General features: G+C 46.0%; 1 protein-coding gene across 5 annotated transcripts in view; it reads right to left on the reverse strand.

The window, feature by feature from the left end:
• STON2 (stonin 2) overlaps window positions 1-22,564 on the reverse strand; it is a 159,409-nt gene that overhangs the window by 99,760 nt on the left and 37,085 nt on the right. For 3 of the 5 annotated variants that reach the window (XM_070469735.1, XM_070469730.1, XM_070469732.1), the window contains exons 2-3: window positions 21,740-22,004; window positions 18,444-18,737 (exon numbers count right to left, since the gene is read on the reverse strand). In XM_070469735.1, the coding sequence (XP_070325836.1) occupies window positions 18,444-18,737; window positions 21,740-21,827 (382 nt within the window). In that variant the 5' untranslated portion in view covers window positions 21,828-22,004. Of the gene's footprint in view, window positions 1-18,443; window positions 18,738-21,739; window positions 22,020-22,564 lie in introns of all 5 variants that reach the window. The other 2 variants (XM_070469734.1, XM_070469731.1) reach the window with 2 other exon arrangements.

The following is a 22,564-nucleotide window of genomic DNA, read 5'->3' on the forward strand; positions in this document are numbered from 1 at the left end:
ACTTGTTTTTGCTCAATCGTCTGTCCATGGCTCCTCCACGGTGTCTTCTGAGAGGCTCATTGCAAGTTTACTGACAAATACTGAAAGCAAGTGCTGAAAAGACTAAGGACAGGGAAGGAAGAATTAAAAAGAAAGAAACTCAGCTTAATGTCTTTGACATTCACTGACATTGTTGAACGTATCAACGCTTCACTCCTTATTTCTGAGCAGTCTTTCATGGTGTGGATGTACCACAAGTAGTTGCACCATTCATCGGCCAAGGACACCTGGGCTGTTTCCAGTCCTTGGCTCTTATAAATAAAGGTGCTATGAACATTCATGTACAGATTTTTGTATGTACATAAGTTTAAATTTCACCGGGATAAACACCCAAGAGTACAATTTCTTAGCTATATGGTAACTGCATGTTTAGTTTTATAAGAACCTACCAAACAGTTTTCCAAAGATGCTGGACCATTTTACATTCCCATCAGCATACATGAATGTCTCCTTATTTTCTTAACAGAGTCTTTGCAAAGCAAAAGTTTTAAAAGTTTTACAAGTCTTTACCCAGCAAGAAAACAATATAACATCTATAAAAGCAACACAAAATACGAAGCATATGTAGTAATAAATTTAACAAAAGATGGGCAAAGCCCCAGAGGAGATACTTGTAAAGTTAAGAGACTATAGAGAAGACCTACATAGATGGAGAGATATTCTATATTCACAGATTGAAAGAATGGACGATGAAAAGATGTTTGTTGTTGTTTTGTTGCTAAGTCATGACCAACTCTGTATGACCCAATGGACTGCAGTCCCCCAGGTTCCTCTGTCCATGGAGTTTCCCAGGCAAGAATACTGGAGTGGGTTGCCATTTCTTTCTCCTGGGAATCTTCACCACCCAGGGACTGAATCCGTGTCTCCTGCATTGGCAGGTGGATTCTTTACCACTGAGCCATCAGGGAAGCCCTGCTAAAGATGCTAATTCTCCCTAAATTGGATTATAGTTTTGTACTCTCAATCAAAATCCTAGCATGGCTTTTTTTCCCTTCCAGGAAGTAGAATCACACATTTTAGATATGAATGAAATAAAAATTTTAATAATATAAATGTACTTGTAAATATACATTAAAATAAAATGACAGAAATAAGAAAAATATGCTACTATAAGGCAAAAATGAAATTAGACTCCTACTCTACACTATACAGAAAAATCAGTTCTAAGTGGGCTGAATGTCAAAGTGTGAAAGGCTACATAGATGTTCTTTAAAGGCATATATTGGGCTGGCCAAAAAGATCCATTACAGCTTATGGAAAATCCAAACGAACATTTTGGCCAACCAAACAGCTTAATGTGGTCATGATTTCGGGGGTAGTGAAAGATTTTCTTTACTGAGACCAAGAAAGCACCAAGCATAAAAGAAAAATAAACAAATTTCATACCACTAAAATGAAGAACTTCTTTTCATGAAAAGTCACTATAAAGAGTAAAAGGGGGCTTCCCCAAAGACTCAGCACGTAAAGAATCTGCCTGCGACGCAGGAGACTTGGGTTCGATGCCTGGGTCAGGAAGATCCCCTGGAGAAGGAAATGACAACCCACCCCAGTATTCTTGCCTGGAGAATCCCACGGACAGAGGAACCTGGCAGGCCACAGTCCACAAGGTCCCAAAACAGCCGAACACCACTGAGCGACTAAGCAAACACAAAGAGTAAAAAGACTACCCAGGGGTAGGAGATAAGAATCGGCCACACATCATGTCCACAGGGAACTCCCAGAAATCAGCAAAGAAAGGGAAATGCCGTCAAAAAATACTCTCAAAGAGGCATTTTATGAAAAGAAAAAACTGAATGGAAGAAGTAAAGCAGAGGGGGGAAGAAAAAAAGCACTCAACCTCATTCGTAATCTATGAAATGCAGATTAAAACCACATGAATTATCGTTGCTCTTCACCCTTCCCTTCCTCCCTGGGACAAAAATAGTGAAACGCAACCATCCCCGTATAGTCCAGTGGAGCCAAGGCAGCTTTTCTGTGTGGCTGGTAGGAAAGTCAGCTGGAAGCCCCGCAGAAAACGGGCGGCTGTTAAAGTCATCTGACCGAGTGCAAGATAAACACGCCCGCGCGCAGCAGCTCCCCCAGACATATTTAAACAAGAGAATCACTTGCACTTAAACGTGTTCACTAGGAGAGGACTGCTCATTGAAAAGACAAAACACACGCTCACAGAAACACGTTCCTAATTGCCCCAAAGTAGAATAACTCCAACATCCATCACACAGCACGGGTGAATGACTGTGGAATATCACTAAGATGGAATGGGCTTCCCTGGTGGCTCAGCTGGTAAAGAATCCACCCACAACGCGGGAGACCTGGGTTGGGAAGAGTCCCTGGAGGAGGGCGTGGCAACCCGCTCCAGTATTCTGGACAGGAGAATTCCAAGGACTGTACAGTCCATGGGGTCGCAAAGAGTCAGGCACAACTGAAAGACTTCCACTTTCACTAAGATGGAATACACTGCAAAAAACACTATACCTACAGGTAATGAAACCGAAAAACCTCATAAATAAAGTGTAGAAGGAGTCAGCCACAGGATAACACATGCAATATTATTCCACTTACATAAGGTTCACATACAGATGAAATGCAATTCCATCATTTGAGATGCATGTGCAGGAAAGCTGTTAAAAGTAGAGCAGTTATCTTAAAACCCAGGAAGAGGATGACAGAGGGAAGTGAATGTCTAGAAAAAGGATGCCATGATCAGCGGGGAAACAGAGGGCTTCTGAGTGATGACAGTGTTCTATTTATTAAACTGGGTGGTGGGTAGTACTGTCATGCTTTGTAATTTAATACACACTTTAAATATGATCCTTTGTGTTTATTCAGTAGTTAATAAAGCTTATTAAAGCCACATATCAAAAGACTATTCAAGAAAGGAATTTATTTTAACTATTTGTATTTTCGCATTAGCTCTTCCATATTTATTTATTTAGCTGCACCAGGTCTTCGTTGTGGCATGCGGGATCTTTAGTTAGAGCATTTGAACTCTTAGTTGTGGCATGTGGGATCTACTCCCCTGACTAGGGATCAAAGCCATCCCCCCTGCATTGGGAGTGCGGAGTCTTAGCCACTGGACCACTAGGGAAGTCCCCAGATACAGCTTCTTTACGTTTGTTAGGTAAAACTCTCAAATTTCCCTTGAAAGAAAAACTAAGAATAATGAAGCTGAAAAAAAAAAAAAAAGAATACTGAAGCTGGGAGAAGACTCTTGAGAGCCCCCTGGACTGTAAGGAGATCAAACCAGTCAATCCTAAAGGAAATCAACCCTGAATATTCATTGAAAGGACTGATGCTAAAGCCAAAGCTCCAATCCTTTGACCACCTGATGCAAAGAGCCGACACAGTGGAAAAGATTGAGGGCTGGAGGAGAAGAGGCAACAGAAGATGAGACGGTTAGATAGCATCACCAACTCAATGGACATAGATTTGAGCAAACTCCAGGAGACTGTGGAGGACAGAGGAGCCTGGCGTGCTACAGTCCGTGGGGTCACGCAGAGTCAGACACAACTAAGAGACTGAACAACAAAAACCAAAGTGGCTGGGAGAGGCGATGTCTTTTTACATCCTACTATCTGTTCTCATTTGGTCTCATACACTTTATTTATCAGCTTAGCAAATTTGAATATATCATGGTATTTAGTTTCTGGATTGAATATCCTTAGGCCACAAGATCAGTTGAACAGTGAGAGAAAGCTCTCAGTCTGGAGTTGACTCTTCTCCTAGAGGAAGACCAGACCTCTGACAGCTAGGCTGGTGAGCAGCAGGTTGCTGTCATCATGCTGCTTCACATCTGATCCGCAAGGAATACAGAGAAACAAAGACAGAAATCTGCCTTCTCTCTTTTTCTATGAGGTTGTACGTAAGGACTCTGGATCCAGACTGCCTGCTGCACATTCAGCCCTGTAGCCTGGGGCAAGTTACTCAATACATCTGTTCTTCTGTGTTTTCACCTGTAAAATGGAACAGAAAACAGTGCTCCCCACATAAACGGATTAGGCTAATACTGACGAAGCACTTGGCAAAATGCTTGGCACAAAGGAAGTACTCCAAAAGGGTAATTAGTCGCTCAGTCCTATCTGACTCTTTGCGAGCCCATGGACTGTAGCCCGCCAGGTTCCTCCATCCACGGAATTCTCCAGACAAGAATACTGGAGTGCGTTGCCATTCCCTTCTCCAGGGCATCTTCCCCACCCAGGGATTGAACCCAGGTCTCCCGCATTGCAGGTGGATTCTTTACCGTCTGAGCTACGAGGGAAGCCCCAAACAGGGTTAAGTGGCAGTTGCTACTTCCAGACGTAAACTTTTATCCAAATCCGCTGGAAATCTTGACTGAGATCTCTACAAGCTGGAAGCTAAGTTCCTCTTCTCCCTTCCACACCAGCTCCCTCTCCCTTTCAGAAGTTCAGAAGGACACCGTGATTCTTCCCACCTTTGGTCCCTCACAGCTTGTTAATGCCACCTTCAAAGGACACTTGAAATCCAATCACTTCCCACCGTCTCTAAGCTACCACCCCGATCCCAGACCCCGTCCTCTCCAGGGTCATCCCAGAGGCCTTGCCTGGTCTCCCACTTCTCCTTTACCCTCCTCCCCTCAGTCTGTTCTCCCCATAGCAGCCCCCCAGTGTAAGAATCACCTGTGTGTGCAAGCCTAGGGCGCCCACACCACACCTCGGGTGCGACACCCTCCCACAGCCTTCCTCCTTACCCAGAGTCAAGGTCCACATCCTCACTGTGCCCTTAAAAACCTACGCCGTCCGAGACTCCACAGTTGCTCTGACTCGCCGCCCTCTCGAACTTCTCCCACATTCGTTCCACTCGAATCACACAACACAATCAGGGCCAACTCCCCAGGGTCCCATCACTCGCTGTTCCTTCCTCCTAGAAGACTCCTTCCCCAGTTTCTGCAAGGCTCAGGCCTCACTTCCCTCAAGTCTTCATGCCAAAGATGATGCTCAGAGTCACTCCTGGACCTTCTATGAATTTCACATCCTCTCTCACCCGACTCCCTTTCTTTGCCTCGTTTTTCTCCTCTTCCCACGTAACACATCATCTGGCACACATACATCCACTTCTCAATCCAGTTTCTGCTGTGGCTTCTCCAGCAGAATGGATGTTCCACAAGGCAGGACTTCCTACTGTATCCCCAGGGCCTTGAATAGTGACTGGCCCAAAGTGGCGGCTCAAAGCTCCATTGGTTGAACAAACAATAACAAGCTATCAGGGCTTCCTTGATGGCTCGGCAGGTGAAGAATCCGCCTTGCAACGCAGGAAATGTAGGAGAGGTGGGTTTGACCCCTGGGTGAGGAACATTTCCTGGAGAAGGGAATGGCAACCCATTTTAGTATTTTTGCCTGGGGGATCCCATGGACAGAGGAGCCTGGTGGGCAACAGTTCACGGAGTCCAAAAGAGTCAGACACGGCTGAACAGGGCACAAGTCACCAGCTAAAACAATTAATACAGCAAAAACTCTTCTCTCTTTTATCCCCTGGGATCCTGAGTAGACTGAAATTTCAAATACTTATATACAATTTGATGTCATCTCCTTTATTTATACTTTAATGTTTACTCAGTCGGTTCAGTCACTCAGTCGTGTCGGACTTGTTGCAACCCCGTGAACCGCAGCACGCCAGGCCTCCCTGTCCATCACCAACTCCTGGAGTCTACTCAAACTCATGTCCATTGAGTTGGTGATGCTGTCCAACCATCTCATCCTCTGCCGTCCCCTTCTCCTCCTGCCTTCAATCTTTCCCAGCATCAGGGTCTTTTCAAATGAGTCAGGTCTTCACATCAGGTGGCCAAAATATTGGAGTTTCAGCTTTAGCATCAGTCCTTCCAATGAACACCCAGGACTGATCTCCTTCAGGATGGACTGGTTGGATCTCCTTGCAGTCCAAGGGACTCTCAAGAGTCTTCTCTAACACCACAGTTCAAAAGCATCAATTCTTCGGCGCTCAGCTTTCTTCACAGTCCAACTCTCACATCCATACATGACCACTGGAAAAACCATAGCCTTGACTAGACGGACCTTTGCTGACAAAGTAATGTCTCTGCTTTTTAATATGCTGTCTACGTTGGTCATAACTCTCCTTCCAAAGAGTAAGCATCTTTTAATTTCATGGCTGCAATCACCATCTGCAGTGATTTTGGAACCCCCCAAAATTAAGTCAGCCGCAGTTTCCACTGTTTGCCCATCTACCTGCCATGAAGTGATGGGACCAGATGCCATGATCTTACTTTTCTGAATGTTGAGCTTTAAGCCAACTTTTTCATTCTCCTCTTTCACTTTCATCAAAAGGCTCTTTAATGTATTAGAGAGTAATACCTTCCGGAATGTTTTTTTTTTCTGCTTATCATTTGAAGGTGGCCTGGACAGACATGCCAGATCAGGAGAGCCAAGGTTACCTTGGCTAGAGTCTTTCACTTTCTGCTTCTAGTTAGAAGTTCACTAACAAGGGCTAAATGATTTCTCCAGTGTTATAAACACGCTTATCCACGAACATAAAATAAATCTCATTTGACTCTTCATTTGTGGCTTTCTTAGCTCGTGATACAAAGCAGCGGCCCCAGGATGGGTTCAGAGGAGCTTTGGCTCAGCCCAGAAGGCTTCGTGGGAAATAGAGTGCCCGATTGTTAGGTAACCTCAGCTTGGGGAGGAAAGGGACTGTGTCCAACTTTCTCACAATGCATTCCCAGCACCTAAATATGCTTTGCATGAATGAACTAGTTAATTAACGCATGCTTGGGCAGCTGATTGTGTTCTGCGTCCCACACTGAGGGTGAGGGTGAGATGGGCCACATGGCTCCCTGGGTGAGCTAGAATATTCTCTGGAAGAGGAGAACATTGGGGTTTTAACACAGCATGTACATGTTACGCTAGATGTATGTGTAATATGCATGTATGTGCATAAATGTCAGCGTATATGTTATGTGTATATATGTAAATGTGTATTACTATGTGTATGAGTACACGTTATATGTATATGCTATGTCTGTGGATTTTATGTGTACGTATGTGGTAGGTGGATATACGCACTGCATGCACAACAATGGGAAATCAAACAACTGATAATAACAAAACAAAAAATTACTTTACTGTGATTAACTGAAGAGATCATCCTTCAAGTTCTACCTAACAGCTCATTACCCACATAAACAGGAGTCCTTCTGCAATAGATTTCATCTCCACCTTTCATCTTTTCATTCATTAATCCAGCAAATACAAAGGGGGCACCTATTACGTTCCATGTACCATGTTCTGGGATAAAGAGTAGATGAGACAAAGTCCCTTTTCTCTAGTGGGAAAAAGAGACAGTAGACAAATAAGCACACAGCCTAATTTCAGGTATCACCTCTTCATTCATTAATCCAGCAAATACAAAGGGGGCACCTACTACGTTCCATGGACCATATTCTGGGATAAAGAGTAGATGAGACAAAGTCCCTTTTCTCTAGTGGGGAAGACAGACAGTAAACACATATGCACACAGCCCAATTTCAGGTAGAGACACTTAAGGGCCTTCCCTGGTGGTCCAGGGGTTAAGAATCCGCCTGCCAAGGCAGGGACATGGGTTCGATCCCTGGTCTGGGAAGTTCCCTCATGCTCTGGGGCAACTAAGCCCATGTACCACAGCTTCTGAAGCCTTGATCTGGTCTCCGCAGGACGAGAGCCCACCGCCAGGAGAAGCCCGCACGCCGCAACCAGAGAAGGCCCGGCAGGACGACGGGCACGGCCAATAAAGGGACAAGTACAAATTTAAAGAAACGCAAAGGAGGGCCTCACTTAAAAAAAAGGACGAAGACGCAGAGAGCGGCTGGAGGGCGCGGGTGCTGAGCAGAGATGGGGAGAACGTGTAGGGGAGAGCTTCAAAGGCTGAGGGAGCCGGCAGGAGCGGAAAGGCACTCCGGGGAGCGGCGGGAGAGGAGGCAACCAGAGCGGAGCCAGTCCTGTGGGGACGGGCCCTCCCCGTCTCATTCCTGAGAGCGTCCCGGGTCCGAGGTGTCCAGGAAGCTCACGAATTACCTTTACAAGCAGAGACAACCATGCAGGGTATTAAAGAAAGCAAGACCCCCTGGGTCCAGAAGAGGAAACATGCAAGCCTTATGGGGCACCTGGCCTCCATATTCACCAAATGGCTGGGATCTTACCCCACCCCTGCCCACCACTCACCCCCAGCAGGCAGGGCGAACAACCTCACAGAACTGACCGCTGGGCGCCTCTTCTTCAGGCCTCTCAGCTGTCACCCTCTTACATGGCTGACATCATCTCTGGTCCTCCCCCAAACAAGTGGGTCTTTCTCTGGACAGAAAGACTTAGCTTCCCCCCACCCTCCCAGACACAATGGGAAGGCCTCAGTCCAAGCTCTGAGGGAAGACATTTGAAGGACAGGGGAAACAAAGGTTCCGGAAATCAAGGTTTTTTTTTTTTTTTTCATGTTTGTAATTATGCATATCCTGCAGGATCCGCATAATGGGTCCAATTCAGCCTCGTGGCCTTGGCCTTGCCACAAAATCGCTGTGTCCCTGGAAGAAGGTCAGCGCACAACACGATGAGTGAACAGGAAGCTTCCTGCGGATAATAACGCCTTAATTTTTTTCTTTAATTTCGGAGGTGAACTTTGCTCTTTCAACTTGTCTGCATGCATATGCAAACATATTCTAAGCACACCCACACACTTGAAAATGCACACTGGCATTGTCTCTGAGACAATCTTTGTAACAATTTTAGGTGACAGCAAAGCTGACCTCTACATTCCTCCTGCTGTGTGGTAGAATTTAGAAGTCTGAGGAGGCAAAACACTAAGTTAGGAAAACTGTGCAACGAACCCACCTCGGAAACACTACTGCTAAAGCACAACATGGGAATAAAACACACCCGGGTGTAGATCCATTTTCAAAAATTTTTTGAGAGAAAACATAAACATTCAATTTTGATTTGAACACGTCCATCAGGAAAAAAAAAAGGCACTTTGGTTCCTCTCATGGTTTAACAGAGTATCTATGCACTTACTTCAGAATTCAGCAAATGAGTTTTCAGTTAAGTCTCTTTTTTGACACTTTTCACCATGTAATTCAGACTGATCACACAGCATTTTCAAACCAGAACAATATTTCCAACATGTGAACAGTATTCCTATGCTAATTTAAGTCCAAAGTGTAAGTGTTTGACATTCAGTTCAGTTCAGTCACTCAGTCGTGTCTGACTCCCTGTCCATTACCAACTCCTGGGATTTACTCAGCATCAGGGTCTTTTCCAATGAGTCAGTCCAAGGGATTCCCAAGAGTCTTCTCCAACACCACAGTTCAAAAGCATCAATTCTTCAGCACTCAGCTTTCTTTATGGTCCAACTCTCACATCCAAATATGACTACTGGGCATTAAATATTCTAATAAAAAACCTAAAGAGAATATACTGAAAGTGAAAGAGGAGAGTGAAAAAGTTGGCTTAAAGCTTAACATTTAGAAAACTAAGATCATGGCATCCAGTCCCATCACTTCATGGCAGGTAGATGGGCAAACAGTGGAAACTGTGGCTGACTTAATTTTGGGGGGTTCCAAAATCACTGCAGATGGTGATTGCAGCCATGAAATTAAAAGATGCTTACTCCTTGGAAGGAAAGTTATGACCAAATTAGATAGAATATTAAAAAGCAGAGACATTACTTTGTCAGCAAAGGTCCGTCTAGTCAAGGCTGTGGTTTTTCCAGTGGTCATGTATGGATGTGAGAGTTGGACTGTGAAGAAAGCTGAGCGCCAAAGAATTGATGCTTTTGAACTGTGGTATTGCAGAAGACTCTTGAGAGTCTCTTGGACTGCAAAGAGATCCAACCAGTCCATCCTGAAGATCAGTCCTGGGTGTTCATTGGAAGGACTGATGGTAAAGCTGAAACTCCAATACTTTGGCCACCTGATGCGAAGACCTGACTCATTTGAAAAGACCCTGATGCTGGGAAAGATTGAAGGCAGGAGGAGAAGGGGACGACAGAGAATGAGATGGTTGGATGGCATCACCAACTCAATGGACATGAGGTTGGGTAAACTCTGGGAGTTGGTGATGGACAGGGAGGCCTGGTGTGCTGTAGTCCATTGGGTCACAAAGAGTCAGACACGAGTGAGCCACTGAACTGAACTGAAAGAGAATATTTGGGCTTCCAGGTGGCCCAGTGATAAAGAAGTGAAGTGAAAGTCGCTCAGTCATGTCTGAGTCTTTGCAACCCCATGGACTATACAGTCTATGGAATTCTCTAGGCCAGAATACTGCAGTGGGTAGGCCTTTCCCCTCTCCAGGGGATCTTCCCAACCCAGGGACTGAACCCAGGTCTTCTGCATTGCAGGTAGATTCTTTACCAGCTGGGCCACAAGGGAAGCCAAAGAATGCCCCAGCAAAAGCAGAAGATGCAGGAGACTTGGGTTCATTGCCTGGGTCAGGAAGATCCCCTGGAAGAGAAAATGACAACCCACTCCATGTTCTTGCCTGGATAAGCCTGTGAGACAGAGGAGCCTGGTGGGCTACAGTCCATGTGGTCACAAAGAGTAGGACACAACTGAGAACACACTCACACACACACACACACACAGAATATTTATCAACATGACTTGAGCCAAACTGATCTTAAGCCAGATATGTGAATTTCACATTTGGCCTTCACCAAATTTCACAGGTTTTAACAGAGGAAATAACTTTTACAAAATATTCAAGAGGCATGATTTTATATGCCCTTTCATTCCTAGCATCATCAGGTCCAAAGAACTGGTGCCCATTCTCTTCCTTATATATGTGTTTATAGAAAGGTTCTGTCATTCAACTGATTTTATTCATATTTTTCTGAAAAAGATCACATAGCCCCTTTTTCCCAGACCAACCACGATGGCACTTACTTCACATTTGCCCTAGTTGAAGTCCAAAAGAAAGTTGTCTCCTTGATGGATTTAAGCATTTCTGGACGTGTTTTCCCTTCTAGCTGTTGCTCCTAGTTATTCAGTCACCCTGGGTATGCATCAGTGGTTGGTGAACAATAAATTAAGTAGCCAGGTCACCAGGGTGGGGACAAACCACTCTCCGGCTCCTCTAAGTCCCCAGTGCAGCTTCTGGCATTTAAATGCCACAAAAATAAGAGATTTACCACTACTGACAGTCTCTTTGTCCCTTCCTTTCCCCGCCTACAGCCTCCTGCATTTTAATGAAGGCAAATTGCACATTCTCCTGCCAGGATAAAAGCCAATGCCCCCTTGGCTTTATTCTTAGGTGGCACCGCTTAAAAGAGAAATTCTTTTGTGGGGTTTTGGGAGGGCAGGGACTGTGGGAGGGGAAAGGACTGTCCCAGGGAACATTTTTCCCTACAGACTCCCCTGTGATTGTTTCTTTCCCAACTTCTCTTTGCAAGCCAGGCTGTTAAGGTACCAGACAAGCTGGAGGAGTAAGGCTCCACTTTTTTGCTTCCAGGAATCCAGGCACTCATCAGTCCTCCTCTGTCATCCTCCCACCTATTTCTCTGAGGCCAAGATCATCCTTTTTCTTATAAAAGGATATTAGTAGAGAGGCTACATGGGATGAGTCCAAGACACACATTTTTCCCTTTTTTTCCTGACACAAAGACAGCGGGTTAGAAAGTGCTAGGCACTTGCTAGAAGCAAACAGAACAGATGTGAGGAATAAAATGGGAATAAACTGAGAAACTACAATCACATTACAGGTAAGAGTCTGTTTCCATGGGTGATGCTTATGTGACTGGGAAGAGGGCTGAAGTCAAAAAATCAGTTTCCATGGAAACTGTGTTCTGGTGGAACGTCACACCCTGCCTGCATGCATCGGGCTGTAAACTTTGGAGGTATTGCATTGTGGCTACCACAGAACATGCGCTTAATAAATGGCCTGCCCTATTAGAGGTGCTCCGCTAGACCAGCCTGACTCTCTCTCAGCCTGCCTCCACGTAGAGAGGGAGGGTGTAGACGTATACGTATGGACACTTGCTCCTTGGGAGAGAAGCTATGACCAACCTAGAGAGCTTATTAAAAAGCAGAAACAGATACCACTTTGCTGACAAAGGTCCATATAATCAAAGCTATGGTTTTTCTAGTGGTCATGTATGGATGTGAGAGTTGGACCATAAAGAAGGCTGAGCGCCAGAGAATTGATGCTTTTGAACTGTGGTGTTGGAGAAGACTCTTCAGAGTCCCTTGGACTGCAAGGAGATCCAACCAGCCCATCCTGAAGGAGATCAGTCCTGGGTGTTCATTGGAAGCACTGCTGCTGAAGCTGAAGATCCAATACTTTGGCCACCTGATGCGAAGAGCCAACTCCTTAGAAAAGACCCTAATGATGGAAAAGCAGGAGGAGAAGGGAGAGCAGAGGATGAGACAGTTAGATAGGACCACCTATCTGGAGACAATGGAGAGGAGGAGAGAGGAGCCTGGCCGGCTGCAGTCCATGGGGTCACAAACAGACACGACTGAGCGACACGGCTGATTGACAATGTTGCACAGCACAGACACAACCCTGTAAGGCAATTACGCCCCAATAAATAAAAGAAAAGGCAAGAAAGTTAAACAAGAGATTGTTTTAAGTAAAAAAAAAAAAAAGTGGAGTGAGGGAAAGAAAGTGGGGAAAATATTTTAGAAACTTGATATTTAAAGTAACTATGGCTGCTATACCAAAAACCTGGTGTATTCAAACAGCAGAAAGTTGTTCTCTCGTAGTTCTAGAAGCTGGAAGTCTGAGCTTAGAATCACTGGGCCAAAGTTAAGATGTCAACAGGGCAAGGCTTCCTCCAGAGGCTTGAGGAGAGAATCTGGTCCTTGTGTCTTCTGGCATCTGGTGGCCACTGGCTTTCCATGGCTACGGCCTCCTCACGCCAGTCCTCGGGCCAGCATCCTCAAATTCCTTTCTGTTCTACCTTCATAGTGCCTTCTCTATGTGAGCAACACTCCTTCCATGTCCCTCTTATTTATGTATGATTATATTGAGGACCCACCCAGATAATCCAGCATGATTTCCTTCTCTCAAAATCTTTAGCTTAATCCAGGAGCAAAAATCCCTTCTACAAATGAGACAAGGTTACAGGTTCCAGGGCCTAGGACCTGATGTCTATAGGGCCACCATTCACGCTACCACACCAGGAAAACTCAGTATTACCCAAAGAACCGAGCCAGCAGCAGTGCCAAGAAGCCTCAGTCTGTTTCTATCACGGTGAAGATACTTGCTGTAAAACACTGCGCTACTGCAGTGGAATGCCTGCAGTTAACAAATGTGATATCGCTGACACAGCACAAGTACCAGAACCTTTTGGATTCAAATTAAAACCTGAGCTGCTCAACGGCCTCCAGGATGGAAGTTGGGGAGATGTCTGCATTATCCGTGTTGAGTGGGCTGCCTGTCCCCTGACCTGAGGTCTACCAACCTCTCACTCTTCCTTACTTAAACACAGTTTGTGAGGAAACCCATGAAGGAGCTGGTCTAGTTGATGAGGCTGGTTAGGGTAACAGGGATGTACCCAGCAATCCTTTACTTGGTAGGTTCCTTGATGGGCAAGAGAGTCAAGAGAGGGCTCCTGGATATTTTTTTACTCTTTATTGGAATATACTTGCTTTACCATGCTGTGTTCATTTCTGCAGTACAACAAAGTCAATCACCTATACACATACGTATCAGTTCAGTCCAGTCGCTCGGTCGTGTCCCACTCTGCGAGCCCATGGACTACAGCATGCCAGGCCTCCCTTTCCATCACCAACTCCCGGAGCCTACTCAAACTCAGGTCCATTGAGTCGGTGATGCCATCCAACCATCTCGCCCTCTGTCGTCCCCTTCTCTTCCCACCTCAATCTTTCCCAGCATCAGGGTCTTTTCCAACGTATGGTGGTGATGGTGGTTTAGCCACTAAGTCATGCCCGACTCCTGCAACCTCATGGGCTGTAGCCCACCAGGCTCCTCTGTTCATGGGATTTTCCAGGCAAGAATACTGGAGTGGGTTGCCATTTCATTCTCCAGGGGATCTTCCCGACCCAGGAATCGAACCCAGGTCTCCTGTGTTGCAGGCAGATTCTTTACTGACTGAGCTATCAGGGAAGCCCTCATACGTTTCCAATGTATACATATATCCCCTCTTTTATAGATTTCCTTCCCACTGAGGTCATCACAAAGCACTAAGTAGAGTTTCCTGTGCTATACAGTAGGCGCTCATTAGTTATCTATTTTATACATAGTAGTATATATATATGCCAATCCCAATCTCCCAATCCATTCCACCTCCCTTTCCTCCGCTTTGGTATCCATAAACTTGTTCTCTACATCTCCAGTTCTGCTTTGCAAATAAGTTCATCTGTATCAAGTTTCTAGATTCCACATATAAGCAATATTATACATCTGCTTTTCTCTGACTTACTTCACTCTGAGTGACAGACTCTAGGTCCGTACACGTCTCTGCAAATGACCCAATGTCATTCCTTTCCTTGCCTGAAGAATCCCAGGGACAGAGGAGCCTGGTGGGCTGCTGTCTGTGGGGTCGCACAGAGTCGGACACGACGGAAGCGACTTAGCAGCAGTAGCAGCAGCATTCCTTTTCAAGGCTGAGGAATGTTTGTGGCAACCCTATGTACAATATAGCCAGGACATGGAATCAGCCTGAATGCCCACCAACAGAGGGATGGATGAAGAAGATGTGGTACATATATACAAGGGTCCTTGGATTTATTACCGTTTGCTTTGCCGCCCTGCGGGTCTGCACAGTCCTCCAGGGTTCTTGGGTCCCTGGGTTAGAAACACCGGCTGAGGTGGGCCTGACCCTACACGTCCGGGCTCACATCTGCTAGGAAACCAGCTGATGGGCTTTTCTGCAGAGGAGAGTCCTACCTCCACAGAGCTCAACTAAATGTTCATCCGTGGAAACAGATGGAATTAGTAATGAATGTCTGAGCCAATGTTTTAGGCCAAAATTATGCTTTCAACACATTTCAAAGTTGTCATTTCTTGATTTGTTCTCTAGTAATATCAATAAATCCCCTGTCCTTAGTACAATGCAAGGCTAGCACAAAGGTGAGGCGAGGGAGGCACTCACTGCGGGCGCAAAATTTAAAAGAGAACTTAAATAACTCAGTAATTAAATAATATTTTAAATACAACATTTAAAAAATATAGAATCAGCCAACTGAAGCCTACAGGCTACCTATCTATTTCTGAACACAGAATTTTACCGGAAAAAGAACTAGGATTAGGTCGAAGTATGGCAGTCATGCAGGTTTTAGTTGGATTTTGTTTTTAGTCTTTAAAATGTTGATATTTTGTTCATTAAGGATTTTTTTGCACTGTTTTTTACTTTTTCAAGTAATTTCAAAATAATTTTGGCTTTTAATTTTTTTAATAAAAATATTTTTGAGGCCTAATTTTTCAAGATCATTATTTTTCTTAGACAACCATTATATCTTGATATAGAGCACAAATGTTTTATATATATTTCCCAATTTATCACAGAGAATGTAAAAAGATGTATTTAAGAATCCAGATTTAATAAAATTAATCTTTACCACTTTGCCACGGATATTAATGAAATTACGTTTATCTTTTACTATATGTACACAGTTGCCAAAAGTTTATTTGCCATTACTTTTACACTACTAATGCAAATGTCAACATAATAAAAAAGGCAAAAAGCATCTTAGACTTCTTATGAAAATACTTTTGGTCCCACACATCCCTTGACAGGGTCTTAGGAAAACCCAGAAATCTATAGATCACACTTTGAAAATTGCTGCCATAAAGAATAAGGTTTTAATGATTTAAAGGTTAAAACCATTAAAGGTCAAAACCATTATCCATAACGAGCTAAGATCCTCAGTCAGATGGTGGCAACAAAATTATGACTAACTCCAAAGTTAGCGTTGCAGAAACAAGCGGTGAAGAGTCAAAGCAAATTGATCCATCTGTCGTATAAACAGCTCTGAGCAATTAGGAAATCTTCAAAGCTCAAGGTATGGGCAAGATGTGAAAGAATCTGAATGCTCTGAAAATAATCAGTGATCAAGCCAGCAGGGCCATTTTAGGGCAACGGAGCGGAGGAAACCTGCTCCCCCTTCATTTCTCACCTCAGTTGTCTCCTGGGAATGAGGCAGCAAAGGAAACTATCTCAGTAGCAGGAAGATCGAGGCAAATATACCACACAGAGCACCTCTGGGACTTGCCTGGCAGTCCAGTGGCTGGGACTTCGCCTTCCAACGCAGGGGGTTTGGGTGTGAGCCCTGGGTGGGGGGCTAAGATCCCATAGGCCTCATGGCCCAAAAAAGCAAACATAATAAAAACAGAAGCAATATTGTAACAAACTCAGCAGAGACTTTTTAAATGGTCTACATCAAAAAACAAACAAACAAAAAAAACCCTTCTGTATCAATTCATTACCCTGTGTTCAGTGACTTTTCCTGGACCGGACCGCACAAATGCTTAGCTTACTGTCTTACTGGTGTTAGGTGTTCAGTAAAGGTTAAATCCTCCCTCTAGCCAGACCGGGAAGCCTGTCTGGACCTGTCATTTCATCCACGCTGCTCTGAGTGTCATGGGTTTTTCACCAACAATTCACTGAGAAAAATGATGCTTAAATACCAGAAAATATATCAATGTGCAAATCGTCATGTAGAAATGAAAATGTTATATGATAGAATCATGCTTGATATTTGCTTAAAGTTGTGTTTAATGATGTTGAAAACCCATGTGAAAAACAAAGGGATTGTTTTAAAAAATCCAAGCTAGCAAACCATTTAATCCGAGAGAAAAACATCCCTTTTTCTAGGCTTCTGTGGCAGACAAAATGTTTGCTCCCGCACAAACACGTCTACGTCCTAATCCTCAGAACCTGTTACAAAATTGTCTTACGTGGCAAGAGCCTTTGTAGAAGTGATTAGGTTAAAAAACCTGGAATGGGGAAATTATCCTGGATTATCCTGGTGGGCCCAACATCATCACAAGGGCCCTTAGAAACAGGAGAGGAAGGCAGCAGTCAGCAGTCAGCCAGGGGACGACCTGACGGCAGAAGAAAGGCACAGAGAGAAGCCACACGCTGTGTCTGGAGACTGAGGGAGCGGCCCCGTGCCAGAAACACGGGCAGCCTCCAGAAGCTGGGGAGGGCAGGGGAGCAGAGGCTTCCCCAGGGCCTGCTAACAGGAACGCAGATCGGCAGCTTGATTGCAGCTCGGTGACACCCACGTCAGACTTCTGCACGACAGAATTACAAGATGATCAAGCGGTGGGGGCTACTGAGGATAAAGTAGGTAACCAACGAGAACTCCACCCCGTGCTCCGCGGTCAGTCAGCTCAGTCGGGTTTGACCGTTTTGCGACCCCATGGACGGCAGCCCAGCAGGCTCCTCTGTCCGCGGGATTCTCCAGGCAAGAATACTGCCAGTCCCTCCTCCAGGGGGTCTCCCCGACCCAGGGATCGAACCCATGTCTCCTGCATGGCAGGCAGATTCCTCACCGTCTGAGCCACAGGGAAGCCCACACCCAGTGCTTCCAGAGCACGGGGCTGCATGCTTGGCGACCTGTGGGGACCTAAACGGGAAGGGAATTAAAAGAGAGGGGGTGTGTGGATACGTGTGGCTGACTCACTCCGCATACAGCAGAGCCTGACACAGCAGTATGGAGCAGCCATGCTCCAGTATGTTTTTTTTTAATGTGGTACATATATGCAATGGAATACGACTCAGCTGTAAAAAAGGATGAACCGGTGCCACTTCCAGCAACATGGATGCAACTGGGGATGATCACACCAAGCAAGACGAGTCACAAGGAAAGACAAGCACCACAGGCTATCACTCTTACGTGGAATCACCGTGGGCAAGCTTCAGTGCCCAAGAAAATAAGTAGCCAGGTCACCAGGGTGGGAGCTAACCAGGCCCCTGGCTTCACCAGGCTTCCCAGTGCAGCTTCTGGCCGTTCCAAGGCCACAGAGTCAGAGACTTGACCATTCACGGCAGTCCCCACCCCTGAAGATCTGGATTCTTAAGGTCTGAGGTACAAGAACATCCACGTGTAACCGGCGACTCTGATAGAGATGGTTAGCAGTCCACACTTTTAGAGACATCCGTTTTACCCAGAGGGAGCTTACAAGTTAGGCGCTGAGTAAATATAATTCCATCTGTAATAGATGAATCCATACGCATCCTTCCAAGGAGAGGTGAACAGCCAGGGACAAAGGTAAAAGGCTAGCAATGGCCCAGAACACACAGATCCTTCCACAGGCTTCTGTTAAGAAACACGAGGTGCAGAGTTAAGCCCGAGGAGACCTCCGCCTGCTCTCTCCTAGGCAGCCAGGCTCAGGGCCCTGGAGCAGACACAGCAGAATCCCGGCAGCCCTGCAAACCTCTCTTGGGAAAGCATCCCTGGGAAGCACAGACCTCCGTCCCAAGCCTCCCCAGCCCCTCACCTGGCCTACCTGTCCCCACTGCTTCTTTAGGAGGTGGTGACGAGCTGGCCCAGGGCGCATCATCTTCAAACTGAACCCAGCTGCTGATGGCCGAGACCAGATCAGGCGGGCGCTGCTCGGGGCTCCCAGGAGGCGAGGCCGCTTCAGAGATGAGGCCCAGCTTTTCGGAAGAGTCATCGTGCTCTGAGTGGGAAAGGCCCTGAGAGCCTCCATCCACGACATGGTGCTCCCCAGAAGAGCTCTCGGACTGGTCTGAGGAAGAGGAGGCTCCGGGGACATGCTCTTTGGGGCCCCCTGAAACAGACACCAGAAACTGCCATCAGCTCAGAGGTGGAAGGTCACTCTTCAGGACTGTCTCGTGGAGGAAGAAAACAGAAAAGGCAACGGGTGATCAAAGGACTCACCATGACAGGGTGTGAGAGGAAAGAGACAGCCATGCCCACTGCTTCTATGCTAAAGAAGTGTTTTCCCAAAAATGAATGAAAACTATACCCTAGGGCGTGGTGCTGGAGAAAACTCTTGAGAGTCCCTTGGATGGCAAGCAGACAAACCAGTCCATCCTAAAGGAAATCAGTCCTGAATATTCATTGGAAGGACTGATGCTGAAGCTCCAATACTTTGGCCACCTGATGCGAAGAACTGACGCATTGGAAAAGTCCCTGATGCTGGGAAAGATTGAAGGCGGGAGGAGAAGGGGAGGACAGAGGATGAGATGATTGGATGGCATCACTGACTCTATGGAGATGAATTTGAGTAAGCTCTGGGAAATAGTGAAGGACAGGGAAGCCTGGCATGCTGCAGTCCATGGGGCAGCAAAGAGTCGGACATGACTTAGTGACTAACAACAACAAAGGCTGTCCCCGGCAGTCTCCATGCAGGCTAAGACTGGGAGTCTGGTCTGGTTCACTGTTCTCATCCTACCATCTACTTCAGTGCTTGGGGGGTCACACACAAAAAATTGTTGCGAAGGCCAAGCAAGAAATAGAACTAGGTCAAATTGAAAAGCAAAAGGCAATAGGGATTGGTGGAGACTGTGGCTCAACAGGCGACCTTCTGTCTGGACTCAAAACACCCCAATTCAAAGTGTGTACAATCCAGAGGACACACATCTGCGGGCCACCACAACCAAACTCTGCACGAATGACCAGCTCAACGTGGCACAGAGACTCTTCCTCTAGCTTTGTTTCACGTTATTGGTCCTGGAACAGTTGACAGCCTTCGAATATTTGTCTTTAAATAACAGAATTGACCCCAATTGTGGTGGTGATTACACAATCTATACATGTGTTAAAATTCATCAACTGTAGACCAAAAATGATCAAGTTTACTGTATGAAAGCTTCTAAAAAATAAAGGTACTCATATGAAACTCCTCTCTCCCATCACTAGCCAAACAAACTGGTCCACTTGAACATAATCAAAGCCTTTAGACAAGAGCTGTCCCAAAGAAGTAAAAGGTGGGCCACATACGTAACTTTAAATTTTCCAGTAGCCACATTTAAAAAATTAAAAAGAAACAGGTGAAACTATTCTTAATAATGTATTTCAACTCAATTTGTTGAAAATGTATAATTCCAACACATGATAAAAAATTGATAAAGAAACATTTATCTTTAACTAGGTCCTCGAAATTCAGTGTGGCTATTTCACATTTCTTGAAGTGTTAGTCACTCAGTTGTGTCTAACTCTTGTGACCTCATGGACTGTAGCCTGCCAGGCTCCTCTGTCCATGGGATTTCCCAGGTAAGAATACTGGAGTGGGCTGCCATTTCCTTCTCCAGGGGCTCTTCCCGACCCAGCGATCAAATCCCGATCTCCTGCATTGCAAGCAGATTCTTTACCATCTGAGACCAGGGAAGCCCAGTTTATAGGCGTCTCAATTCAGACTGGCCACGTTTCAAGGACTCCATAGTCACAGAGCTATAAAGCTTACAGCATGCCCGTAAACTCCACTTTCCAGGTGCTGTAAATGAAGCTGGGATGGTTCAGGAGGCAGCCGCAGGGGCCACGGAAGAAAAGCAGCTGACATGGCTCTGTAAAAAGCTCCTGCATCCTACTGTGACCTTCACCCTTGAGCACAGTCCCACAGACGTCAACCTAGCCACCTGCACCATGATCACGAGTGACAACTACTGAGTTCTCTGCACGTGCCTGTCCCGGTTGTAAGCGTTTTTTATACGTTAATCATTTAATCCTCACTGCCACCCTGAGGTCGGCACTGTGATTATCCACATTGCTCAGATGGACTACCACCCAGAGAGGTAAACAAATCATCCGCCCAATTATCCACATCCATGATGGAGCCAGGATTTCAGCCCATGGGATCTGGCTCGAGGGCCTGTCAGTCTTTTTGACAACTGTCCTTTGAAAACTGAGACAAGCCAAATGGCTGTTGGGAGTAATAACCAAAAAGACTGAGTGTAAAGTACTTGGTAAATAGGAAGTTTATATTCAGGGCTTCCCTGACAGCTCAGTTGGTAAAGAATCAGCTTGTATGCAGGAGACCCTGGTTCGATTCCTGGGTCAGGAAGATCCCCTGGAAAAGGGATAGGCTACCCACTCCAGTATTCTTGGGCTTCCCTTGTGCCTCAGCTAGTAAAGAATCAGCCCGCAATGCAGGACACCTGGGTTCGATCCCTGGGTTGGGAAGGTCCCCTGGAGAAGGGAAAGGCTACCCACTCCAGTATTCTGGCCTGGAGGATTCTATGGACTGTATATTCCACGGACTTGGTAAATATGAAGTTTATGTTCATTGAAAGAAAGCAATGATAAGGAAGTGAAGTGATAAGTGAAGTGAAATGAAGGGAAGTGATAAACTGACTTTTTCCTTGTCAATATCCTACTGAGGACTTCCTGGTGGCCCAATGGATAAGACTCTGCCTGTCAATGCAGAGGACACAGGTTTGATCCCCGGTCCGGGAAGATTCCACATGTTATGGAGCAACTAAGCCCATGCACCAGCACTACAGAGCCAGCACTGGAGAGCCCGCACACCACAGCTAACCAGCCTCCGTGCTGCAAGGACTGAATCCACCATGCACCTTCAGCCCGTGCTCCACAGCAAGAGAAGACACCACATGCTAAAGCTGCACACTGCAGGTTTATCGAGAGAGCGGCCGCCGCTGGGCGCACCTAGAAAAAGCCCGTGCAAAGCAACCAAGACCTGGTACGGCCAAAAATAAATAAATGAAATGTTAAATAAAAGACCCCATGAAAAGAAGGCTCCAATAAAAGCCACGACACACAGGTGTGGTCCTTGGTTAATTTTTTCATGTAGGCAGTGAAAGCTCTCCTTACCCTCAGGAGGGATGGGAAAGAGTGGCTCCTCATTGAAGGAGACCCACTCGGACTGGTGGGTGGCGATCACATGGTCCAGAGTCGTCATGCTAGGAAGGTGCTGGGCATCTTCACACTGCAGGCCTCAGGCAGACCCCAGAGCAATGTCTGGGGCTGGGCAGGGGTCTGGGAGCGCAGGGGACGTGGACCTGGGGTCTGTTGTGGGGTCTCGCGGAGAGTGGCACGCAGAACGTGGACAGAGTAGCCTCTCTTGCCTTTGGTTAATCTGCCAAGCAGAAATCTGTTTTTAAAAAATAATAAAAATTACAGGGGATAACCATCACATTATAATAAAAATTACAGGGGATAACCATCACATTATAACCAGGCCACACAGATCTGGGCTTGCCACCGTGTCCACCAGGAGACCCGGGTCGTTTCCAACCTATTTCCCTTTCTCTGTCCCTGTCTTGCCCACGCTTCTCGACAGAAATATCTTCCGTGAGCATGGAGATCTCTGCGTGTGCCTTCACACCAGATTCACAAACGTTGTTGCCATTGTTGTACAGCTGCCCAGTCATGTCCAGCTCCTTGCGACCCCACGGACTACACCACGCCAGGCCTCGCTGTCACTCGCCGTCTCCCAGAGGTCGCCCAAATTCTTGTTCATCGCATCGGTGATGCCGTCCAACCATCTCATCCTCTGACGCCCTCTTCTCCTTCCGCCCTCAGTCTTTCCCAGCATCAGACAGATTTACAAATAATCACACACATTTTAGCAAACAGATTTTCAAATGTTCCCACTTACTATACTTTGGAAATAATTTTCCCTTATAATATAATACC

Source organism: Odocoileus virginianus, chromosome 6 (genome assembly GCF_023699985.2).
Source record: "Odocoileus virginianus isolate 20LAN1187 ecotype Illinois chromosome 6, Ovbor_1.2, whole genome shotgun sequence".
Lineage (NCBI taxonomy): Eukaryota > Metazoa > Chordata > Mammalia > Artiodactyla > Cervidae > Odocoileus > Odocoileus virginianus.